At 37.1% G+C, this 23,888-nt stretch overlaps 1 protein-coding gene across 1 annotated transcript in view; it reads left to right on the top strand.

The window, feature by feature from the left end:
* Positions 1-23,888, top strand: part of STK3 (serine/threonine kinase 3) — a 252,825-nt gene that overhangs the window by 173,466 nt on the left and 55,471 nt on the right. Inside the window, exon 10 of the mRNA XM_045861098.1 lies at positions 17,205-17,380. Within this exon, the coding sequence (XP_045717054.1) occupies positions 17,205-17,380 (176 nt within the window). The remainder of the gene's footprint in view (positions 1-17,204; positions 17,381-23,888) is intronic.

Below are 23,888 nucleotides of genomic sequence, written 5' to 3'. Positions count from 1 at the left end.
CTTACAGAGTGATGGAGATAGAGATAGTCTCACAGACTAGCGCATGTGTATATAAATATATATATATCTTTCTGAGATCGCAGTTAATGAATTAGGACATTGTGATTTCAGTTATAGGCAAAAACAGATGAATTACCTCTTCATGCCTACTGACCTTTCTCTTCCCCCACCACTCTAGTCACGTGTGGTTAACGTCAGCCTCAGCACTAGGCGGTTTTCTGCTTTGTAGAACTGCTTCTAAGTGGCGCAGAAGCACACTGCATGGCTTTTTGCATTGTAGAGCTTAGAAAGTTATCAATTGCTGGTATTATAAAATGGATATAGGTAGGAATTTCTTCTCTGACATTCCTAGGGGTTTTGTTTCTTTGTGTTTTGTTTTGTTTGTTTGTTTTTGCCCACCTCTTTCTTTTTTCTGCTCATCCTGTTAGACTGCTTGATACATCTTTCCTCTGTAGTGTTAAGTCATTTGGCTCGCTGCTGTTGCATTCTTCATGTTTTCTAGCATATAGCCCATTGTGGTTGTATGTTTTTGAAAGGGAGGATCATGAAACCCAAAGTACAGACTGATTGCCATATAGTTAACCCAGGGAGGTGGGAGGTAATGGATTTTTCTATATCTCACAACTTGTGTGTCTTCTGAGACTTTGCTCTTGAAAACAGCCTAAGAGTTGGATTTCCTGATTTCCAGCTAGGCTCCTGGACTAGGATAGGCTTTCTGCCTCCCTGACATACTTACACACTTGCACTGGATGGTCCTGTGGCCTCCAGAGCCCGCTAGTATTGTGGTACCAGTCATGTGCTCTATACATTAGAAGACCCTGTCATTAGACAGATCATTTTTCCACAAGCTGATAGCATTCTTTTAGTCAAATTTTATGACTCTGAGCAGACTGTTTAGGTCATTGAGTGCCTTCTTGTATCTCTAGTGAGCTTCTGAGCTCCCTAAGAAACTACATAAACAGCTTTTCCATGTAATCATATAGTTGAGCATCAGCATGTGAACTGTGATTTAAAAAATGAGTCTTTATAGAATCTAATTCATGTTAGATGCTTATATTTCAAGGAAGAGATGTGATGACAATTTATCAGACTTTAAAATTACATCACCGATTTCCACATATTTTGTGTAGTTACTTCTAGCTTTGATAGCCACAGAAATCATTCACTATGTGTTATAATTTTATGTCCTAAATAAATATAAATTTTAAAAAATCATACTATTGAAATTTTATTTCAATATGTTGATACAGTTATATGATCATATTATTGAGATTTTATTAAAAGTCCATGTTTAAGTTAATCAGATAAGCAGTTTATGTAGTCAAAGTTGTTTTATGTGCTTCTGCAACTTTTAGATCCCATGAGCCAACTTTGCATGTATTTTAAGTTTTTGCAATTTAGACATCATTCTGTAGTGTTCCCCCAAATCCAATCAAATGATATTAATGTATCCCCCAGGGATTTTTATTCTGTAGTATAACAATAGTAGAAAATGTAAAGAAGTTACTGAGGCTGGACTTACTTTTCCTTAAACCACCAAATTACTTTTTGTTTTTCCTTATGATCTAAAACTTCTTTAAAACTTCTTAGATTAGTTGGTATGAGCTCTCAGGTTATGTCACATCAGTCAAAGCCTCAAGTGTCTTTAGTGATTTTGTTCCCTAGAGAGATCATACCAATATATTCTTAATTTTTTAAAATATCTAGAACGTTGTATTGTGTGCTGAGGATTCTCATTTCCATCACCTTTTCTATCACAGTTTCAAATGCATTGCCTGATTCAATATTCTTGTCAATATAAGCTGTTTTCATAGTCTTTATACTGTTATCCATGAAGGTAGAAACTACAAACCTATTTTCCTTACTTCTGGAAGTGTGTGGATTTGGCTGTAGGGAGCAAAAATATTTTAAAAATCTTTTGAAGGAAAGTGGAAAAAAGTGAAAAAATTTTTTAAAAATTTGATCTGTTTAAAAAACAATGCCTGGGACCTGAGGACATGTCCCAGGAAGAACTCTCCAGTCTGTTTTCAGCAATGGTAGCATTACTTTTTCCCTCCACCTTCCATTCTTTCCATTCACATCTCTCTCAGGCTCCTCATTATCCATCTGTGGCCAGAGTTCAGCTGGCTAGCCAAGATCTTTCACAGTCTGGCAACAGCAAATATTGATACACATGGATCTCTACTTTATCCGGATTGGTGTATATCAGTTGGGATTATGAATGGTTGACAGTGGGTATAAGTAGGTTGGTATTATTAAGTAAATCAACATTTAAGAGTTTTTCTCCTGAAAGGAAGGAGATTAGAACCATGTCAAGGGATCCAGTGTCATTGAATTGATGAAGTAGTAGAAATTATTTCTTTGTGGGTGACTCTGGGAGAACAGTTGTTTCAGCAAAGAGAAGACTGGAGCCTTTTACCTTGTTCAGCTTAGATAGCTCAGCTCTGTCTCTGTGGTATGTGTTCCCAGTCTTGTGGAGCTGCAGCTGGTTAGGTAGCTCTTGTTGTCCTGAGAGGGACTATCTCTTGTTGCTTTCAGATGAACTGTACTCTCCAGTCAGGTTAGAAGCTGTGTTTTTTGGCTTTAGCTGTTCTGTTCTGAATAGCAGTTGTCACACTGTATTATAATTGCCTATTTCCAGGTGATTATCTGTTTATTCCCCTCTGCATTCTCACTGCTTAATACATCTATTTTCAACTGGTGTGGTACAGAATTTTTTTTCATCATAAATTACACATTTTATGGCTCAGCTCTATTCCCTGACTAAAAGACAACCTCTGTGGCGGGGCTCAGGGCATTGCAGCCACTTGGACATGTGGCCAGGGCTCTTTCCCTTCCCCAGGTCTGAGCTACAGTCTGCGAGTTCCCATGGAGGGCCCAGTGTTGGCTTGGTGGGCTCCCCCCCACTCCTTGCCGTGAGTTCTCTAAATGTGTAGCATTATCAGTGCCAAGATTTATTGGGTATCTGAAGTTTTCAGTCTGTATGCATAGAAATGTATGGATGGTGAAACAGTTTAAATTGTGTAAGGTTTATTTCATTTCAATGGTTTAGTTTTGAACTTCTGAGAAGTGTATTCACAAATAATTTTAAGTAATGCCCATATTTTCTTTTGACTCATATGAGTTATATATATATACACACACACACACACACTCACACACACACACACACATATATATATACATATATATATATATCTTTTCTATTTTTAGGCAATAGCATTCCATTTAACATGTGCAAATTTCTAAGAAAAAATGAAACTTAGAAGACAGTGTAAAAGTGATGCTGGTACGTTGAGTATTGCTTTGCTCAGCACTTCAGCAGCTGGTACCTTGTCCAGTACCTTCATTGGCACCAGTCCTTCTAAAGCTAAATCAAAAACTATTGTTCACCATTAGGACAAAAGTTGTTTGTCACTTGGCTTTATATCCGGTGAAGAAAATCCGCCATGCCCCACGTGTGTAGTTCGTGGTGAAAAATGAGCAAACCAGGCTTTGTCTCCAAGTATGTGAAAAAGACATTTGTCTTTTCTCTCTCACTTGTGTGAAAGGCCAGTTGAATATTTTATAAGATTTATACTGGATAAGACTAATAAAGCAAAAAGATGAGCTAAATTTTTAATGGTATCAGAAAAAGTGCAAGAAGTGAGTCACACAATCACAGAAATTGTTGATAAAAAATGAACTCTCACGTAATTACAGAATCTATAATTTTACCCACATGCTGTAAATTTGTAAAATCATCTTTGGTGGAGAATATGAAAGGAGATTTTAAAATTTTCAGTGTCAGATAATACCATCTGTCGACGTATTCAGGACTTGTCCCAAGATGTTGAGTGGCAAGTGCCATGTCACACAAAAGTAGATGTGTTGGCTACTCAGCCGAATGAATTGACGGATGTCACAGGCAAAGCTCAACTTCTGGCATTCAGTAGATTTATTTATAAAGAAGAGATTGCAGTTTTTATTTTGCCGGCCACTCCCAGAAGCATTGAGGGGCCAAGGTATTTTTGATGTTGCAGGTAATTACTGTAATTGTCGTAACTTGTCCTGGGAGCCCTGCACCAGTATTTGTACAGAGAGTGCCTGCTTGCTTTGTGTCAGGAAGTGTAAAAGGATTCATTACACTGGCTCAAGAAAAGAGTCTTAGAATTATTTTCACTCATTGTTTTCTCTACAGAGAAGTACTCATGTCAGAATCATTGGTACCTGAGCTAAGAAAAGTACTGGATGAGACTAGCACAGTTTTCAGCGATAGCGAAAGCAGGCCGTTACAGGGACGGTTGTCTGCAGCACCGTGTTCCTCAGTGGGAGGAACTTCTCACACGCAGCTGTTTCTGCAGACAGGCATTGGGTGGTCATCTCGTGGCCGGGCTCTATCCAGATTTCATGAACTGGAAGAGGAAGTTCTAACTTTTTTGACAACTTGGCACTCTGAGTTAACTGATTTTCCCAGTGATAAGCTCTGGTTCAGTAAGGTTGCATTTCTTGCTGATTTGTTTCAGTCTTTGAACACAATAAAAGTGTGGAAGGATATTGTGAAAATATTCTTACTTGCACCTACAAAATTAACACTTTTGAAGAAAAACTAATGCTTTGGGAAGAAATATTCAAAAGAGAAAATGTAGTAGAAATGTTGGAGCTAACAAAAAGGTGCAAATTACATGAGAGAAATATTGGAAATTATTTTCCCTCACCTGACATGTCGTCCCTGGATTGTATAAGAGATCAGTTTGTCTTAAGTGCATGCAAATTGGCAAAATTAAAGATTGCAGAAGAGGACAAGTTAACAGAGATAAGAAATGACAGAGGATTAAAACTTAAACATTCAGCAACAGATACTACTTCATTTTGGTTATCTCTTAAAAGTGAACTTGCCAGTATTACAAAAAAGAGCAGTAGAAGCACTGCTTCCTTTCTCCACGTCCTATTTGTGTGAATCAAGCATTTCCACCCTGAATAACACTAACAACAAAAGCAGGTCGTGGCTGGAAGCTCTGGAAACTCAGACTGAAGAGTATGCCTGTCCAAAACTTGACCTCACACAAAAGACATCCTGAAACAATGTCAAGCTCAGATGTCTTGTTAAATATTAAATGCAAGTAAATTGGAGGAAAATAATAAATAAAAATTGTTTTAAATAATTTTGAGTATTTTATTACAAAGTATCAGAATAAATTGTTTCAAAAAGATTTTTTAAAGTCACTTTGATTGATTTTGTAAGTCAAAATTATACCTACTTTTTTGTTAGATTGGCAAAAAATATATTTTTTGGTGTGCTGCAGATTTGTAGTAATTAGTTTATGTGTGCCATGAGATGAAAATGGTTGAAAATCTCTGGCTTAACACGCAGTACTGAGCACAGTAATAAGAGTTCATTAAATGTTTTCTGAACAAATGATGTGGCATAATGCAAATGGTGTGAGATTAAAAGTCAGGCCACTTTTAATTGTGTTGCTTAATCTTTTCTGAGCTTTAGTGATATATATTTGTCTGCATATGTAAGTGTGGATTAATTTAGGTAAATACATAAAGCACCTAGCAGAGTGCTTTAAATACAGTAGGTAATCAATAAAGATTACTCTTTCCCTGCATACTCTCTCAGGTTGTCCTTCACCAGCTTGGAAAGCTGGATCATCTGGAGAGCCCAGCCCTGCTTCCCACACAGTGAGGGAGGCCTGGTCTTCTGGGACTGGAGATGCTGAGCTGTCAAACAGCTCTGTTCTTTTCCTTCACAAGGCAAACTTACTCCAACCTTTCCCTGCCTTCTCCAAGACCACGCTTCATCTCTCTATATTCAGTAGGATATCCAGTGGGGATTCTGTAGAGAATAACCATCTCCAAAATGAACAGAGTAGCACAAGCGTAAATATGAGTGATTTGAATGGCAAGATGAAGAGATAGTAAGGGAGCAGTCAGCTGATCTGGTATCTCCCAACTAGGAGTATGATCAATAATGTATGTTGTGATAAGTTGCAGGTGAGAGAACTATTATATGTGAAATTTGATATCTCTCTGAGAAAATGGGGAGAGTATCATGGAAGCATGAAAGTAAATTTTATTTTACTTTTTTTTTTAGAAAAGAGAAAAAAGGTGAATTTTTTAGGTTTTAACTGTCAGTAATTAAGGGTCTAGTATGGGCCAAATATTGTGCTCAGAGATTCCCATTCATTATTTCTTGACTCCTCACAAGGACCCTGCAAAGTAGGATTGTCACTACCATTTACTGCTAAGGAAACTGAGACTGGCGAATGATAAATGACTTGTTGAAGATTTCATAGCAAGTGGTGGAACCAGAACATCTGTGAGTTCTTTAGGAAAGGAGACCTGGATCATTATAAGTCAGCTTAGGTTAGTGGGAACAAATCATGTCAGAATAATGTAATTTCCTTTTCTTGACAGCATTGCTGAACATCTAGATTAGAGAAAATGCAGGGCTTGAATTTTGTGTTTTAGGATTTTGGAAAAGCATTTGACAAAGCCTTTGATGGTATCCTTGTGGACACTACGTAGTATGACCTAGTTGATAGTTCTGAGCGTTGAATGGTTATACCCAAATGGGCTTGTCAGTCAGGGATTATCAGAGGAAACAGAAACTACTCTAGGTATTTGAAACATACAGAGATTTAAGTCAGAAATGCAGATATCAGTAAAATCAGTGGAAAGGTTGGAGAGGGCTGAGTAAGCTAGGCCTCCAGGAATGACTCCCTCCAGCCCCCACAGTGACCCTGAATGTAACTACTTAGGGCTACAATAGGAGGACAGTGCCCCCTGAGGCTGCCGTTGGCACTCTTGAGCTCAGTGATCCAGATTGATCTCAATCCCTGTTGCTGTGCAGGGATTAGGAAACTACCACTGCCACAGCACCCACCCCGTAGCATAGGCTGGTGAGGCTGGTGACTGGATGCTGGAATGCTGCTGTTAAAAAACAAAAACAAAAACAGAAAGCTCCATGTCTCCATACCTGTGCTTGGCAGAAGGAAATAACTGGGGAAACAGCCTCGTGGCCTCCACCTCCTTTCTTGCTTTCCTGGTTGTGGAGAAATGCACTTATCCAGGATGAGGTGCAGGGCATTCTGGGAAATGCAGGGTTGAGCTTCCCAGCCTCTACAAAAAGAAGGCTCACCAGAGGCAGTGGCACAGGGTTAAGAAGTAATCATTTGTCGTCAACAGCAGAGTTCTCATTGTGTGCTATATAGGGCATAGGCCTCAGCTCTGGCTAGTTCAGCATTTTTTATAGAAACCTGATGAAGCTATAGAATGAAAGTCCATTAGAATTGCAAATGACATGAAGTGGAGCAAAATAAAAATACCTCCTGAGATAGAATCGGGATCTTAAGAGATCTCCACAGGCTGGAGCAGTAGACTTGATTTATAAGGAAAATCCCAGTTTTGGGTTCTTGGAACTCACCTCACATATGTACACCACAGGAGCATCCCCTTGGAGATGACGGTCCTGTAGATCACAGAAGGGCTTTGCATCTCTATTTTAAAAAATAATTCAAAAATCAAAACGATAATCTCTACAAGTATTTCTAAAGTGGAGCTAGGACTGATCACCACTTTTTAGAACAGGGAAATAAGCAGCTTTACTCAGTGCCTGGAATGCACCTGCAGTATTTAGAAAGGACGGAGAGAGAGTGGAACATGTTTAGCAGAGAGTGAGCGGGCTGGTGAAGTCGGTGGAGACCATGTTGGATTACGAATAGTGTAGGCATAAGTGTAGATCACGTTTAAGTTTCATATTGTTTACTTACATTCACCTTTCATAACTGTTTTCCATTGATTAGATATTGGGTTAAATAATTTAAATCGAGTACATATTTATAAAGTTTCTTCTTTGCATATGCCTATAACACAGTGATTTTAAATATATATTACAGTTTGTTCTTTTGTTTTAGACAGTGTATATAAGTAGTTTCACTTAATTAGTAAGAGAAGGCAAATTAAGATCTGCTTTAGGTTTTAGGAGTTTATCCTGGAAGTAGATTCTAGATTGATTTAAAAAGGCTTTAGGAGAGATGAGCAAGGAGGGAAGACAAACCATTAGATACCCCTGCTCCCTAGTTCATCTGAAGTCCCTGGACAAATAAGTATGAGACCATTTGCTCTGAGCAACGCCTTTTGTGTTCCATTCTGTGCTTAGTAACGTCCCGCCCAGCTCTGCTTCAGATCCTTTTCCTTCTTTCTCCCAAAGTCCATTTCAGAGAAGGATAGATATGCAGATGTAAATGCTTAATCATGTTTAATTTTCATGAAATATTTACATTTTCTTCAAAAAGTATAAAACTTTGAGACAAAGGAGTGAATTAGTAAGGAGAGAACTTGAAATGCCAAGAAACAACTAGGATAGCTGAGTATGTGGGGAGAATCACTTTCCTGTTTCTCCGGAGATCTTACCACTGTTTCATGAAACACTGTTGTGTGTCTTTAATTGGTAATGTTAATCTCACCCACGATGTAACAATAAAGGTGAGAACAGTATGTAAACTCCAGGCCCCACTTGCAGCTGGTGCCAATACCCGCAGTATTACCGCGTAATTAGAAGCCCTTCAGTTTGTCTGCAGAGGTGCTAATCGGTGGCTGCAGTGGTTTGGAGTCACTTGTGGGTACTGAATCTGGTCTGCCGTCTGCCTTCCCTTGGTCTGTGGAATGTTTAATGATGTTGTGACCCAGCTCGGGTCTGTTGGTATGGATTATTGTGGTCTTAGGGTACCTGTTTTACTAGCACAGACAAGTACGTAAGTATTAGCCTTCCTTGAACAAGTGAAAATTTGACTTTCTTGTAAAGGCCTCTGAGGAAAGGGTTACCACAGACACACAGTGGCTGTTTGAATGCTCATTACTCACACAGGAAATCATTCCTTTTATTTAACTGAAATCCCTGGGCTTCAATTTGTGTTTCCTTTCATTCTGCCCGCATTAGAGATGGAAAACAGCTGGTCACTATTTTCTGTGGGAGAACCCTTCAGATACACTTGGATACTTACTAAATTGTATCCTTGGACTTTTCCTGGCTGCACAATTTCAATCCCTTTAACCTTTGTACAGGTATTATTTTCTAAGCTTTTAATCTTTTTTATGAGTAGCCTCTGGATCTTCTCCATGTTGTCTCTGTCCTCCTTTGCTGTAAAATACAGTGTGATGAAGTTAAGAAAAAGCTGATGTCAGTAGCTTCTGTATTAACATTCTGTTTTTTTATATATTCATTACTCTCTTGGCAACAAATTAAAGGACAAATTTCCAAGATCATTAATCAGGTGGATCACCCACATCTTAAAATATTTTTAGAAGAACAAATTAGGTAATATTCATAAATCCCCTGATGTCTAAATATATTATGCTAAAATTATGATTGTTATTTCATCCCTACACTTGACTATCTTGGTCATAATCATGCTAAGAAATTAAAATTTAAACAAATTATGTTTTGTTACAGTATTTAAAAAATTCCTTTATACATTTGAATTTCCATGAAGATTTTTTACCTACATAGAAGACCTGCCTATTAGGGACGTTTACAGCTGTGGGCAGACCACCCCATTTTCTGACAGTGTCATATTCACACGAGTTAGTCTTCCTTGTATGTGTGGGGGAATGTGTGAAGGAAGGGGAGAACGGTTTTTTTTCTTTAAAATTTCATATGCATAAAGAATTGCATGGTGATTATTTTATTCTTTATTGCTAATGGGTTTTTAGTTCTATAGCAAGTGGTTGAGAGAATTGGGGATAAAATTGGCAAATGAGGTAATTTTGAACATTAAATTTATTGTTAAAATAAAAATATTTTGTAAGCTAGAGTCAGAATTTAGCTGCAGCTGGAGAAATTGATGCTAATTTTTTTGTGATTATTCTTTTTCTATTTAAAGAAAAAGAATTTGCTATAGTAACCACAACCACATATGACAGTGATTGCTGTCTTGAGATTTCTTGCTTCACTCTGCTGTTGAAGGGGCTACTATTTCTTTTTTTCTTTTTTAAAAAATAAATTGTGAGTCACAAACGTGCTTCTCCATGCTGCTCCTGTGGGTATGCATCTGTCTCCCTGGAGATGTGACCATGTGCTATGAGCATGTGTTTAATGCTGTGCAGTGGAATATCGCTGGGCCTTCACTGCTGCCCACTGCTGTTACCTTTTAAAACAAGGGTAACCTGTATTCCTCCCTAGAAATTTTTATAAAAAGGGGTTTTTAAATTCTCTGTAAGAAAGATATACTCAATTTTAATATTGTTTTAGATGAAACATTAGAAAATATTTGGAGGTATAAGCACATACATTTGAGTAAAAAAAATTATGTGCCAGCATATCCTGCTCTAAAGTCATCTGAAAAGAAATACAATGGAATAGACTGCCTTCTTTTATTTGTTGATTTTTTATACTTTTTTATTTTAAATAACAAAATGTTTATTTTTAACCTAGGAATGGGTTAGTTTCCAGGTTTTGAATGTAGAACCCAACAGGCATTTTGCCATAGATTCTTATATTAGGTCAGCTTATAAAAGACCCTTAGAACTATAATGCATCCGAAATGTAAAGATAATAAAACCACTATCTAACAGTGGAGTTCAGGTTTCAGATTGGGGTGTTCCTGTAGTGAAATTGAAGATAGCTCCTCCTACCTATTCCTGCACCCTTTACTTGTGTGTAAAAAAATGTATCAGTTAGGGACTCAATGTAGCTATATATACCAGAAAATCCAAGTAACAGTGATTAAACAAAATAGAATTAATTTCTTTTCTCATTTAGTAAGAAATCCAGCAACAGAGTGTCCTGCACAGGTAGAGTGATTTCATGTCATTAGATAGAGATCCTCTCTTTGGCATCATCTTTAGGGTATAACTTTTATTTGTCATCCTGCTTGCAGAATAATTACTAGATCTTTAGCTATTAAATTCCAGGCAAGAGGAAAGAGCAAGAACCAGCAGATGGTACCTATATCGAGAAAATAGAGCTTTCCAGCCCTGGCTGGAGTAGCTCAGTGGATTGAGCGCGGGCTGCGAACCAAAGTGTCGCAGGTTTGATTCCCAGTCAGGGTACATGCCTGGGTTGCAGGCCATGACCCCTAGCAACTGCACATTGATGTTTCTCTCTCTCTCTCTCTTCCTTCCATCTCTAAAAATAAATAAAATCTTAAAAAAGAAAAAAGAAAATAGAGCTTTCCTAGAAGCCCTCATTTTTCCAGTTATTGGCCAGAAATGTGTTACATGGCCACTCCTCCCTATAATAGAAACATCTTGTCACCTCAAGAGAGGGAGGGCAGCTTTTCACGGTGAGACACTGGGACACACTAACGGGCCGCTCCTGAGTGCGGTAGGGTTGGGAACAGCACAGGACTGTTGGACATGCATGAGTAGATTCCTGGAATGAAATTCGTACTGATTTCCTCTTTTTTAAGTCAATCCAGGATTGGTTTGCCTCTTCCCTTTCTACTGCCACGACTTATTTCCAGCTGGACTTTTATATCTCTGACTCATTGCAGAAGAGTACTTATCTGTTTTCCAGCCTTTCTCTACTCTCCCTATTACTAAAGGAAGTGCATATTCAACCTATCTTACTTTTTGTTGAGAGGATTTTTATAAAAGTAATTTTTATTAAAGTTTTCCCCACTTTATTCTCTGTAGTAGAAAAGCAACTTTTGAGGTTCTACTTTTCTCCTCCTGTTCTGTGTATGTTGCTGCTCCTGAAATGTAGGTTATGTTAGAGTTGCTGCTTTATAAACGTTAATTTCCATTTACTCGAATACAGAGGTCTGAATTAAGAGTCATTGGCAAATCAAAATACCACTGACTATTTTGTTACAGCGCCAGGGTATTTGTAAAGTTTCAGGGTGAAGAGTTCCACACCCCCTAGCTGAGGGAAAAAAAGACTGTAACTAGTCTCTGCAGTGAAGCCAGTGCTGCCTGGAGGGAAGAATAATACAAAATCGACAGGGGAAGGTTAGAGAACAGTACAGGAAATGGAGAAGCCAGAGACCTTCTATGTGTGACCTTTGGACATGAACTAAGGGGGGGTGGATGCTGGGAAGGAGAGGGGTTACTGGATGGAGGGGCATAAAGGGGAGAAAAAAATGGGACAACTATAATAACATAGTCAATAGAATATATTTTTTAAAAAGAAAGAGCAGTTCAGGCTTGGCCTGGTGAGGGTGCTTGCGGGGAGGAAGATTTGGGGAGGGGCAGTGGTCAGGGAGTGCTGTTTTCTTCAGTGGATTAGAAGTGCCATAATGTGGGTTTTTTTCTTTTAAGATTTTATTTATTTTTAGACAGAGGAGCAAGGGAGGGAGGAAGAGAGAGAGAGAAGCATCAATGTGTGGTTGCCTCTCACGTGCCCCCTACTGGGGACCTGGCCTGCAACCCAGGCATGTGCCCTGATTGGGAATCGAACAAACGACTCTTTGGTTCACAGGCTGGCATTCAGTCCACTGAGCCACACCAGCCAGGGCTGTTTTTACCAAAGTACCTACATAAGATAGATTTATTTTTATAAGAATGCTATGTAGAAACTTGCTTCAATGAAATGTTTTCTACACCTTTGTGTGTGTTTTTCTTAATTTAAGTTTAAAGATTTTATTTATTTATTTTTAGAGAGGGAGGGGAGGGAGGTAGAGAGGGAGAGAGAAACATCAATGTGCGGTTGCTGGGAGTCATGGCCTGCAATCCAGGCATGTGCCCTGACTGGGAATTGAACCTGCGACACTTTGGTTCGCAGCCCGCGCTCAATCCACTGAGCTACGCCAGCCAGAGCTTCTACACCTTTGTCAAGTGCAGTTGATAATGGTGAAATTCATGGGATTTTTTTTTTTTTGTAGTAGTGATTTCCCAAAGAAACTCCTCTCTGATCCTTATTTTACTACATAAAAATTGATAACCCTTGTTGTGCTGAATGTTAGATATCTTTTGTAATGTTACCCATCTTAAGACTAGCTGATTAAAATGAGAACTCACAACACAAATATGCAGTTCTATTACAAAATTATTCATCTCTTTAAAAAAAATATTGAGCAAAGCCTTCCATTATGGGATTCTCTGATCCTGCCACATGATTTGATTTGCTCAATTTAAAGAAAATTTGTTGAGTGAACTACACTTGTAACATTTTATTTATTTTCATGAAAGGGTCAGAGGTTGAAAGTAATTGAGGTTAAATTCCTGGACTCTGTTATGGAATAAAAGATTGCCATAGGAACCAAATTTCAATTCTGACGATAAAATCTCTTGTACAGATGAAGCCCAGAGACAAATCAAGGATTCTTAAAATCTGTTGAAAATGTTAATGGAATGTATGTGTCCAGTCCAGATGTCAGTAATGTAGCCTTGTCAAATTAACCAGTTCCTTTTTTTAAAATAATAGGAGATTTTAGGGGAGAAAGTTGAAGATAAAAGAACAGAAACACAGAATCTTTATGCAACATTTATTGATCATTAAAACATTATACTTTTCTCCTATATATTTTATTCATTTATAATATTACTAGTAAAGTCTGGTCTGACAGGGAATCTAAAGGCAGCTCTGGCTGGTATCTTGTTAAACAACCTAAGGAGTTTCTTTTTCTTGAGTTTTGTATGTGGGCTGTGAGAGTATTCTAAGTTCTGAAGGTTTACTATGAATACTGCGGTTTTATTCTATCCTAATTTAGATGGAATGTCTAATATCTTTTCAGTGGGTATCATTTGGGTCCCAGATGTTTTGTCATGCTTATTTTTAAATCTCCTAAAGCCTGAGCAGCACTAATTGAAGAACAATTCTTCGGATAAACAGCTTTTCTTTTTTTTTTTTTTTTTTTTTTTTGCTGTTTTTCCACTAGTGCATGCATATTCTGAATATCGTATTCCTTCTGACTCTACTGGGACAGATCATTTTAAAATTGTAGTAGTCATATGATTTTTTAAAATTTATTATGCCAATGCACAGTTGCTAGTAATGAAATACTAGTAGCCTCTACTAATTCAAAAGTAATGATGTTGAAAAACCACATACCATCTTACGAGCTCCTCCTCATGGCCATTGATGTTGAACATCTGGGTGTAGTCAAAACCACTCATTGATGGTCATAGTTGTTTGTGAAATTATTTGAGTAAAGTATTTGGGTTCCTGTGTTAGGGAACTTATAGTATAACCAAAAGTAAAGATAAACATATAAAAAAAATACATGGACTGAAAATAGAAGTAAATATATTACTTTTACTAATATTCATATTTACTTACAATGTATCATAATGATTTACTTTATTATAAATTAGGCTCAACCATCGAAACACCCATAAGAAAATGAAAAAGTCCTCTGTGTCGGTATTAAAAAATAAGATCACTTGCACACTAGGATTTGCATGTGTATAGAGAAAAACTAAGGATAGTTAACTTAAAAACATGATCAGCAGCATCTTGGAGAGAGATCTGTACACCCATATTCATAGCAGCATCATTGACAATAGCCAAAAGATGGAGGTAGCCCTAGGGTCCATTGACAGATGAGTGAATAAACAAATGTGATATATACATACAATGGAATATTATTTTGCTTAAGAAGGAAGGGCATTCTGACACATGATACAGTATCCTTTAGGACATCAAGCTAAGTGAAATGAGCCAGTCATAAAAAAGACAAATATTGTAATGATTCCACTTATACGAGATATCTAGAGTAATCTAATTCATAGATATTGAAAATAGAATGGTAGTTTTGGGGTCTGGCAGGGAGGAGAGAATGGGGGGTTGTTGTTTAATGGGTATAGAGTTTTAGTCTTGCAATATGGAGATTGGTTGCACAATGACATGAATATACTTAACACTACTGAACTGTCCCTTTAAAAATGGTTAAGATGATTTGTTGTATGTGTATTTTACCATAGTCTTTTAAAAAACACATAATGAAAAGTCAATGAGAAACTTTGTTTTGATAGGGAAGATCATGTCATTTTAAGGTAATGTAATGAAAATTTTAAATGAATAAATACTGTCATTGCCAACTTCTCACTGTCTTTACCTGAGCAACTCATCTAAATTCCCAAACCAAATAATGCACACTGAGGTCTAAACACTGGGGAAAGGAAAGGGGAGCAGGGTGCTTACCTAACAGCCCCCTCACCCCTCCCTTTTGATTTAAAGAATTCCAGACTTGCTGATTCATCATTTAGAGCAGGTATCAATCAATTCACTTTCACCTCTTATTCCTAAAGGGTAAAAATAGGTTTTTTTAGCATTGTATTCTTTTGACCAAATTTACTTTATGAGCCAACAATCTTACTTAGGTGTCATAATGGTAACTGTTGTTTTAAGTTGCATTAGTACTATTGCAAATACATTCTGCATTGGCCAGAGTGCTATTAGCAATATTACACCTGATACTAGAGGATCATGGAGCAACTGGAATGTGTCCATAGGCAAGTAAGCAAGGTGATGATGAATCTGAAAAACATGTCCTATGGAACAAAACTAGGGATGGTTCACCTGAAAAACAGACCACCGAGACAGGAGCCATTAACTGTGTCTTCAGATATGTGATGTACTGGTATATAAAAGAATAATTTACTTGGAACATGAGTGTAAATTATAGAAGGCCAAATTTCAGGTTCACATTTAAAAATACTTTTTGTACCTCAGAGTTGCCCAACACACTTCCTTGTGGGGAGGTGTCCTTCCCAGCACAGGAACTGTTTAAGAAGAAAGAAGGTAACTTACTGTCTGGAGAACTGTGTCGGAGTGTCTTTGCGGTAGTGATGGGGACATGTTCTTTTGGAATTCTAGGGCTTTACAGAATCCAGCTTGAAAATCACTAATCAAGACCATACTGTCTAGATTTAAAAATCTAGTTATTTCAAATGTATATTTTCCACTTTAATCATTCAGTGTGGAAATGAGGAGCCATTGAAAGGTCCCAAGGAGAGGAATGACATGGTTTCATTTGCATTAGAAAGGTCACTGTGTTATCAGTATGAAACTGAAATCAAAACTGGATGAAGCAGCAAGACCAGTTTGGAGGTTGCTACAGTGGCCTGGACAAGAAATGATTAGAAGCTAAACTCTGAGGCCAGCAGTGGTGGATAGAGAAAAAAGGGCTAAGTTTAAACAACTGTATTGCAAAGTAGAATTAAAAAGACCCAGTGATCATTGCAGTATGATGGAAAGAGAGGAATCTGGGTTATTCCTCCACTTAATCACTTTGGGGATAGAGTAAATGCTGACTTTATTAGATTAGCAGTGAGCTTGAAGGGAAAGACCTTGAATTGAGCTTTAGAGCTGGTAAGTCTGAGGCAACTAACTCACCTCAGCTCCAGTAGTCTAATAGTAAGCAGTAGGAGGTCAGGTATAGAACTTAGAAGCAAGATCTGGGCTGGAGAAATAGAACCAGAAGTCACAGATAGATACAAACATTGTGACAGGTGAAGCCATGGGCATCCACAGGGAGATAGAATTAGGTAGAAAGACTACAGAAATGGAGAAATGGAGATCACTGATAACATGGAGGGTTATAAGTGGGGAGGAGGAGGGAGAAAATGGGGGGAAAGGTACAGGGAATTAGAAATATAATTGGTAGGCACAAAATAGACAAGGGGAGGTTAAGAACAGTTTAGGAAATGGCGAAGTCAAAGAACGTATATGTACAACCCATGGGTATGAACTAAAGTGGTGGTGGTGGGGAATTTTGGAAGGAGGAGGATAAAAGGGAGAAAAATTGGGACAACTGTAATAGCATAATCAATAAAATATACTTTAAGAAAAACAAGAAAAAATCTGTAAAAAAGAAAGACTAAGAGGAAGTGAAGAGATAAAGGAGGAACCTGGGTGAGTCCTCATAACCTTTTATAGCTGATAGTGGTGCACAGTGACAAGAACAATCCAGGCCTAGTTGTTTGGAATAAAACAGGTTTTAAAAATTGGCCTGCACTGGCACATTTCAAATACATCTGAAATTATCTTAAATAAGATTGTGATAAAGATCTGCCAAAATCCTAAAATGTTTCCACAACCTAAGAATATTGCAGATCTCTGCCTAATCATTTGAATTTTTATTTGGCCTAGATATATTTGTTTTTTCATTCTTATTTTGTTTTACTTTGTTCTTCATTAAATCGACTATGTTGGCCTTAAACCTAACCAGTGAAAATTTATTATATAGTTCAATTAAAAAATTACACTTCAATAAAAATCATACTTTTTGAAATGTGAGAACTTAGGCCCTCCTCTTGTTCTTTGTTTACCGAAGGAAATGCAACGTCCCCACAAGTACAAAGACCATCTTTCATGGACTACTTTGATAAACAGGACTTCAAGAATAAGAGTCATGAAAACTGTAATCAGAACATGCATGAACCCTTCCCCATGTCCAAAAATGTTTTTCCTGATAACTGGAAAGTTCCTCAAGATGGAGACTTCGACTTTGTAAGTACATTTTAATTCTCTTACTTGTGTTTCCTCCTTTATTTTATTGTTAGATTGAGAAGCACAGTCTCGTGTACATATAAAATTGTAGACTATTTTGATATTCAATATAGTGTCATAAATGTGAGTAGGGGAAGGTGCAGTGTTAGTTTTCCTGTAGGAGTGTACTTGCAGAGAAATGTAAATGATTGGTTATAGTTAAATAAATCATAGCCCACACTTAGAGAAATATTTAGGACTCTTTAAAATTAAAATGACAGCCATCTCAAAAGATATTTTTAATAATGCAAATATGAGATACTTCTGACAGTAAATTCAGTTTCTAAAACAAATGATACAAAGACATTTATGACATAGAGAAATTTGTCTCAACTTTAAAAGTTAACTGAATTTGTTTCTACTTGAGTAAGTATTAATTCTAGCTGGTTTGCCAGAAATTATCCTATTTTTTATCTAGTTAGCATATAAAACTGTACCTTAATACCTCTATTATTACATTTTCTCTTTATCCCTTCTGTCTTGCGTCTTTATATTTCTTTTAAAGAATGCATATAATACAAACAAACCATTCTAAATCAACTATTTCCACACTAGAGGGAGTAAATTCTCAAAATGAAATTTTTTGTTGTTCTTATTGTCTTTTATTTTGTGGGTTTTTTAGACAGAGGGGGAGGGAGGGAGGGAGGAAGAGAGGGAGAGAAACATCAGTGTGTGGCTGCCTTTCGTGCACCTCTCACCAGGGACCTAGCCTGCAACCCAGGCATGTGCCCTGACTAGGAATCAAACCGGCGACCCTTTGGTTTGCAGGCTGCTGCTCAATCCACTGAGCCACACCAGCCAGGACTCAAAATGAATTTTTTAATGCAGTAGGAATTTTTATGGAGTAGATTTTTGCTTTAGCATGTTTTAAATAGTGTGTTATTTTTGGATATTATTCTGTGGGATTATTTTTTCTACATGAACTATAATGTTTCATAGCTGTATTTATTAATAAATAACATTTATTTGTAAGCAAATAAAATTTTTAGGTAATTTTAAGCCATTTTGCTTAGTCAGCGTGCCTCTAAATGCTTTGGGATTATAAATATTTTTAATGTTAAATACTTTCTTCCTAGATAGTGTGATTATCTAAGTTTTTTTAAATAATCAGATAATATGGTTTCAAAGTCTGTCCTTAATAAATTTAGTATGAATTGCTAGCAAATATTGGCAATAGCACAGGTTAGCTTGAAAGCATTAATTATAATATTTACTTACTGTTTTTTAAGTTTTCAAGTTACAAATAAGAAAAATAAAATCTTTATTTCTATAGTTCTTTTTATTTTTTAATTTTTTTAATTTTTTATTTTATTTTAATCATTGTTCAAGTAGTTTTCTCCCTTTTACTACCAATCCAGCCCACCCCCCAACCCTCCCCACTTCCCTTATTTCTATAGTTCTTGTACAATATTAAGCTATCTACTTGTTAAAAATTATAAATTATTTAGAATGCTGACATTTAGACTTTAAATCATTCATGAACATGAATGAATTATGTATGATGATACATGATGAATTATGTATTTATCATCAAAGTAACTGTCCTGCCTGAGTTTGAATAAATCTTAATAACCTCTGAGAAACAGTTTGAAAGAGGCTACAAAGTAATAAATAAATTATCATAGTTAAGAAATATTAAATACAATTATTTAATTGTTTCCATTGGTTTTTGCTACCACCCCACGAACTTACTGGCTTAAAGTAACAGCGCTGATTTGCTCACACTTCTGTGGGTAAGCGGTTTGACTTGGTTTCACTGAGCCGTCCTTTTGCTGGTCTCATCTGGTGCATTGCAAGTGGCTGTGGTCATCTGACAGCTTGACTGGAGCCGAATGATCTAAAATTGCCTCACTCTTGTGTCTGGCAGTTGTGCCAACAGTGAGCTAGGCCATGTGACCCTATCAGGTTGACCTGGGGTTTTTAGGTGGTGACAGTAACCTGCTAAGAGGGTAATAGCAGGAGGTGTAAGGCCTGGTGAGCCCTACTTAGGGTCTGCATGTGTCCGTTTATAACAGCATCAAAAAGAATGAACTTGTAGGAAAATCTTAACCAAGGAGGTGAAAGACTTGTCCACTGAAAACTATAAAACATTGCTAAAAGAAACTAAAAACACCAAAACATGGAAAGACATCTCACGTTCATGGATTGGAAAACAATATTATTAAAATGTCAGTATTCTTCAAAGCAATCTATAGATTTAATATAATTTCCATAAAAATCCTGATGACTTTTTTTTGCAGAAATAGAAAAATCCATCCTAAAGCTCATATGGAATTTCAACAGATGAATAGTCAAATAATCTTGAAAAGGAGAAACAAAGTTGGAGGCCTCCTACCTCTTGATTTCAAAACTTCCTACAAAGCTGCAGTAATCAAAACAAAAAACTACAGTAATCAAAACACACAGTTCTATAGACCAGTGGATTAGAATAGAAAGCCCAGAAATAAACATATAGAGCCAATGATTTTTGACAGTAGTACCAAGACCATTCAGTGGGGAATGGATAGTCTTGTCAACAGTTGATGCTGGGAAAACTGGATATCCATGTGCAAAATAATGATGTTGGGCCTTTACCTTCCACCATGTGCAAAAAGTAACTGAAAATGAATCATAGATCTATACTTAAGAACTAAAACTAGAAAAAAAACATAGAGGAAAAGCTTCATGCTATTGGATTTGATGGTGATTTCTTGGATATGATACCAGAAGCACAGACCACAAAAGAAGAAATAGATAAGTTGGACTGTACCAAAATTAAAACTTTTGTGTGTCAGGTGACACTACTAAGAGAGTAGAAAGGCAACCCATGGAATGGGAGAAAACATTGCAAATTGTATATTTGATAAGGAATTAACATCCAGGATGTGCAGGGTAGTGAAAAAGTAGGTTTACAGTTCTTTATTTGGAAAATAATACTGTAATTAATAAATAAGAATATAAGAATAAACTGTGTTTCACGTACTCAAAACTGTAAATCACTTTTGCCCCACCCTATATAAAGCACTTCCACAACTCAACAACAAAAAAACCATTTAAAAAAAATGTATAGCTATTTCTCCAAAGAAGATATACAAATGGTTAAATTTCTCCAAAGAAGATATACAAATGAAAAGATGCTTAATAATCACTTACCATTAGGAAAATGCAACTCAAACCATAAGATACCACTTCACACCCATTAAGATGACTGTCATATAAACACACATACACAGAGAGAGCGATAGAGAAAATAACAAGTGTTGGTGAGGATTTGGAGAAATTGGAATCCTTCCTTGTACACTGTAGATGGGAATGTAAAATGGTTTAGCTCTTGGGTAAACAGTACGGCATTCCTTCAAAAAAATTAAACAGAATTACCATGTGTTCCAGCAATTCCACTTCTGGGCATATACACAAAAGAAGTGAAAGCAGGGACTCAAACAGATATTTGTACACCCTTTTTCATAGCAACATCATTCACAGTAACCAAAAGTGTCCATCAATGAATGGATTAACAAAATGTTGTATATACATACAATGAAATATTATTCTGCCTAAAATAGAAGGAAATTCTGACACATGCCGGTGATATGGACAAACCTTCCAGATGTTATGCTAGGTGAAATAGTCACAAAAGGACAAAGGCTGTGTGATTCTACTTACATGAAGTACATAGCGTAGTCAGATTCACATGGGTAGGGAGTAGTAGCTGCCGGAGGCCAGGGTAGAGAGGAGATGGGGAGTTACTCTTTAGTGGGTACAGAGTTCCAGTTTCACAAGATGAAAAAAGTTCCAGGGACAGATGGTCATGATCATGGCACAGCAGTGTGAATGCACTTAATGCCGCTGAACTGTGCACTTAATATGGTTAGAATGGTGGATTTTAATTTAATTTATTGGGGTAAGTATATCTTACCACAATAAAAAAAGTAAGATGGGGAAAAGAATATGCATAGTGTCACTTCTGCCATATTTTGTTAGTCAAAATCCATCACAAGGCCAGTCAAGATTCAAGATTTTGTAGTCCTTCTATCTGAAAATTTTAAAACTTCTTAGAAAACATACTAATTTAACAAATGTTCTGCTTTTTGCTTTAGATTGTGGTAGGCACTATGGAGTATATACACACACACACTTATAATATCTATCAAGTCAAGAAGGCAAGGTATAAATTAAGTATGAAGCTGCAATCCGGAACAATAATTTTGATGTCATGTGGTTTCACATAAGAAGGGGACTCCACAAAGGCTGGAGTAGTTAGTGAAATTAAACTGTTGGAAGGGGGCTTTGTCTAAGCACTGAAGGAGGGATAACAGAAGGAAGGAATGTAGGCACTACAAAGAATGATGCATGTGATTAAGAAGCTTAAACAGGAAACCACAGTTGTGTTGGGTGGCAATGAAATGGAGTTCATTTGCAACAATCAAGGAAATAAAGTGGAAAGGGTCAGATGGTGTGGACCCTGAGTGCAAGATGGCAGAGTATGAATTCTATTTCACAGCAGAAAGCCACTGAAAGTTTTCAAGTTGGAGAATGACATGATGAAGTGTTTAAGATATTAATCTCGATGGCAGCATGCAGCATTTGATTGATAGGGAGAGACTGGAGGTAGGAGAAACCTGTTGTGTGAAATAGACTTGGCTTAACAATGGTTTGACGTATGACTTTCAGCTTTAGATGATGTGAAAATGATACCTTTCACATTCAGTATAAACCATACTTTGAATTTGGGATTTTGATCTTTTCCTGGGCTGGCGATATGTAGTGAGGTGCTCTCTCAACAATGCTGGGCCGTGGCAATGAGCTGCAGCTCCCAGTCGGACACGTGCTCATGAGGGTAAACAGCTGGTACTTTGTTTGCACTGTGCTGTGTTACTGTGTCTTTGGGATATTGTGTTCTGAGCACATTTAAGATAGGCTAGGCTAAGCTATGCTGTTCGGGTAGGCTAGGTGTGTTAAATACATGTGCATATTGATTTGATACTTTCACTTACGATGGGTTTATTGGGACATAACTCCATTGCAAGTCCTGGAGTAATAAAATGGAGAAAAAGAAACAAAACCAGGGATAGATGTAGGATACATTACCAAAGGTTAATCAGCAGAAATAGCTGACTTACTAGATTAAAGAGTACTATTTTGGTTAAGGTGAGTAACAAAACAATAGAAAGTGAAAGAAAAAAAAAGAAATACAGTAGGAAAGAGGCTTTAAGAGATCCTGTGCCTGGACCCCATGTTTGCAGGATTATTTCTTTTCCAACTTCTACAGGGCACAGAGCCTTAAACGGGAGGAGAAGAGGGACTGGACTAGAGCCGTTCTCCCTTCTCCAGCATTTACCACACCTGTCAGCGGGAACTGCCTGACCCTCATCACTTCGTGGGAAGTGGAGAATGTTTGAAATAGCTCCTGAGGATAGTGTAAATGGGAATAAATAGGAGATAAGTAAAGGATGGAATGCCAGATGAATAAAGAATTACTAGAAGTAGTAGTGAGTGTGGTAAAATACAAAGAAAAGTGTGTAGGAGGAGCTTAAAAGAGTGTAGGAAAAGGGTAGGCAAAGCGCAAAGAGGTTGATGGAATACTTTGCTTACAAAGTAAGGAAATGCAATAAAAGCAAAGACAGATTTCCACTTAAGACACCAGCCAGTAATGATAAGGGAAGTCTGGTCTCACTCATTCTATCATACATTAGATGTATAATGTTTAAAAAATTGACTCATCAAAGTAAACAGTGTACTAAGGTTTATAGGTTTATCGTCCTGTGTGATGTATTCAGGGCTACCTTCCAAAACAACTGAGCTTTATGTGGTTCCTGTGTCTAGTAAATAAAAGTTGCTTAAAATAACCCTAATTTGTTCTGACCGTATTCCAAGATGTAGAAATCTTATCCTTCTGCACTGAGGAAAATAGGTCTTAAGAAAGAAAAATGAAAGAGAACACTTCATTGTCTTTTGTCATATTCAGAGCAGGTTCCAAAAGGACAGCACTTACTCAGAGGCACCTGCTGGACAGATGTGCAGAGCAGGACACATTCTTGATCTTAAAGCCTCTCTGCAACATAGTGTGTGTGTTTTCTTTCAGCATGTGTCCTTTGGATTTTCTCTGAGCTCTTGTTTCATATTCTATTCCTGCATGTAATGAGATAATGGGAGAATTAATTTATGTTTACCAATTAGGGGGTATCATAAAGATAGGAGAAAATGTATTGGGGCTAATTGGATCAATTATTTGAACACTACTAAGAAAGTTCTGTTTCCGGTGTGCCTGTGAAGATTTATAAAACAAATATAGAAGGCAAATCTGTTTATTATAGCACTAGTCTAATGTTTCAGTTTTTGTCAGAATTATTTCCAAACAGCCTTAGCCTCCAGATTGGTTAGTGTTAAGTAGAGAGTGTGTCGATCATGTTTTGCAGTATCTATTCTTAAATAGATATATTTTGGGTAACATAAAGATTTTGGAAAAAGAACAGAAACTTTAAAAAAGACA

This window comes from Phyllostomus hastatus, unplaced genomic scaffold (assembly GCF_019186645.2).
Source record: "Phyllostomus hastatus isolate PE091 unplaced genomic scaffold, TTU_PhHast_1.1 phas_scaffold_21, whole genome shotgun sequence".
Classification (NCBI taxonomy): Eukaryota; Metazoa; Chordata; class Mammalia; order Chiroptera; family Phyllostomidae; genus Phyllostomus; species Phyllostomus hastatus.
Note: the sequence above shows the minus strand (reverse complement) of the source record. Positions and strands in the feature narration are given on the sequence as shown.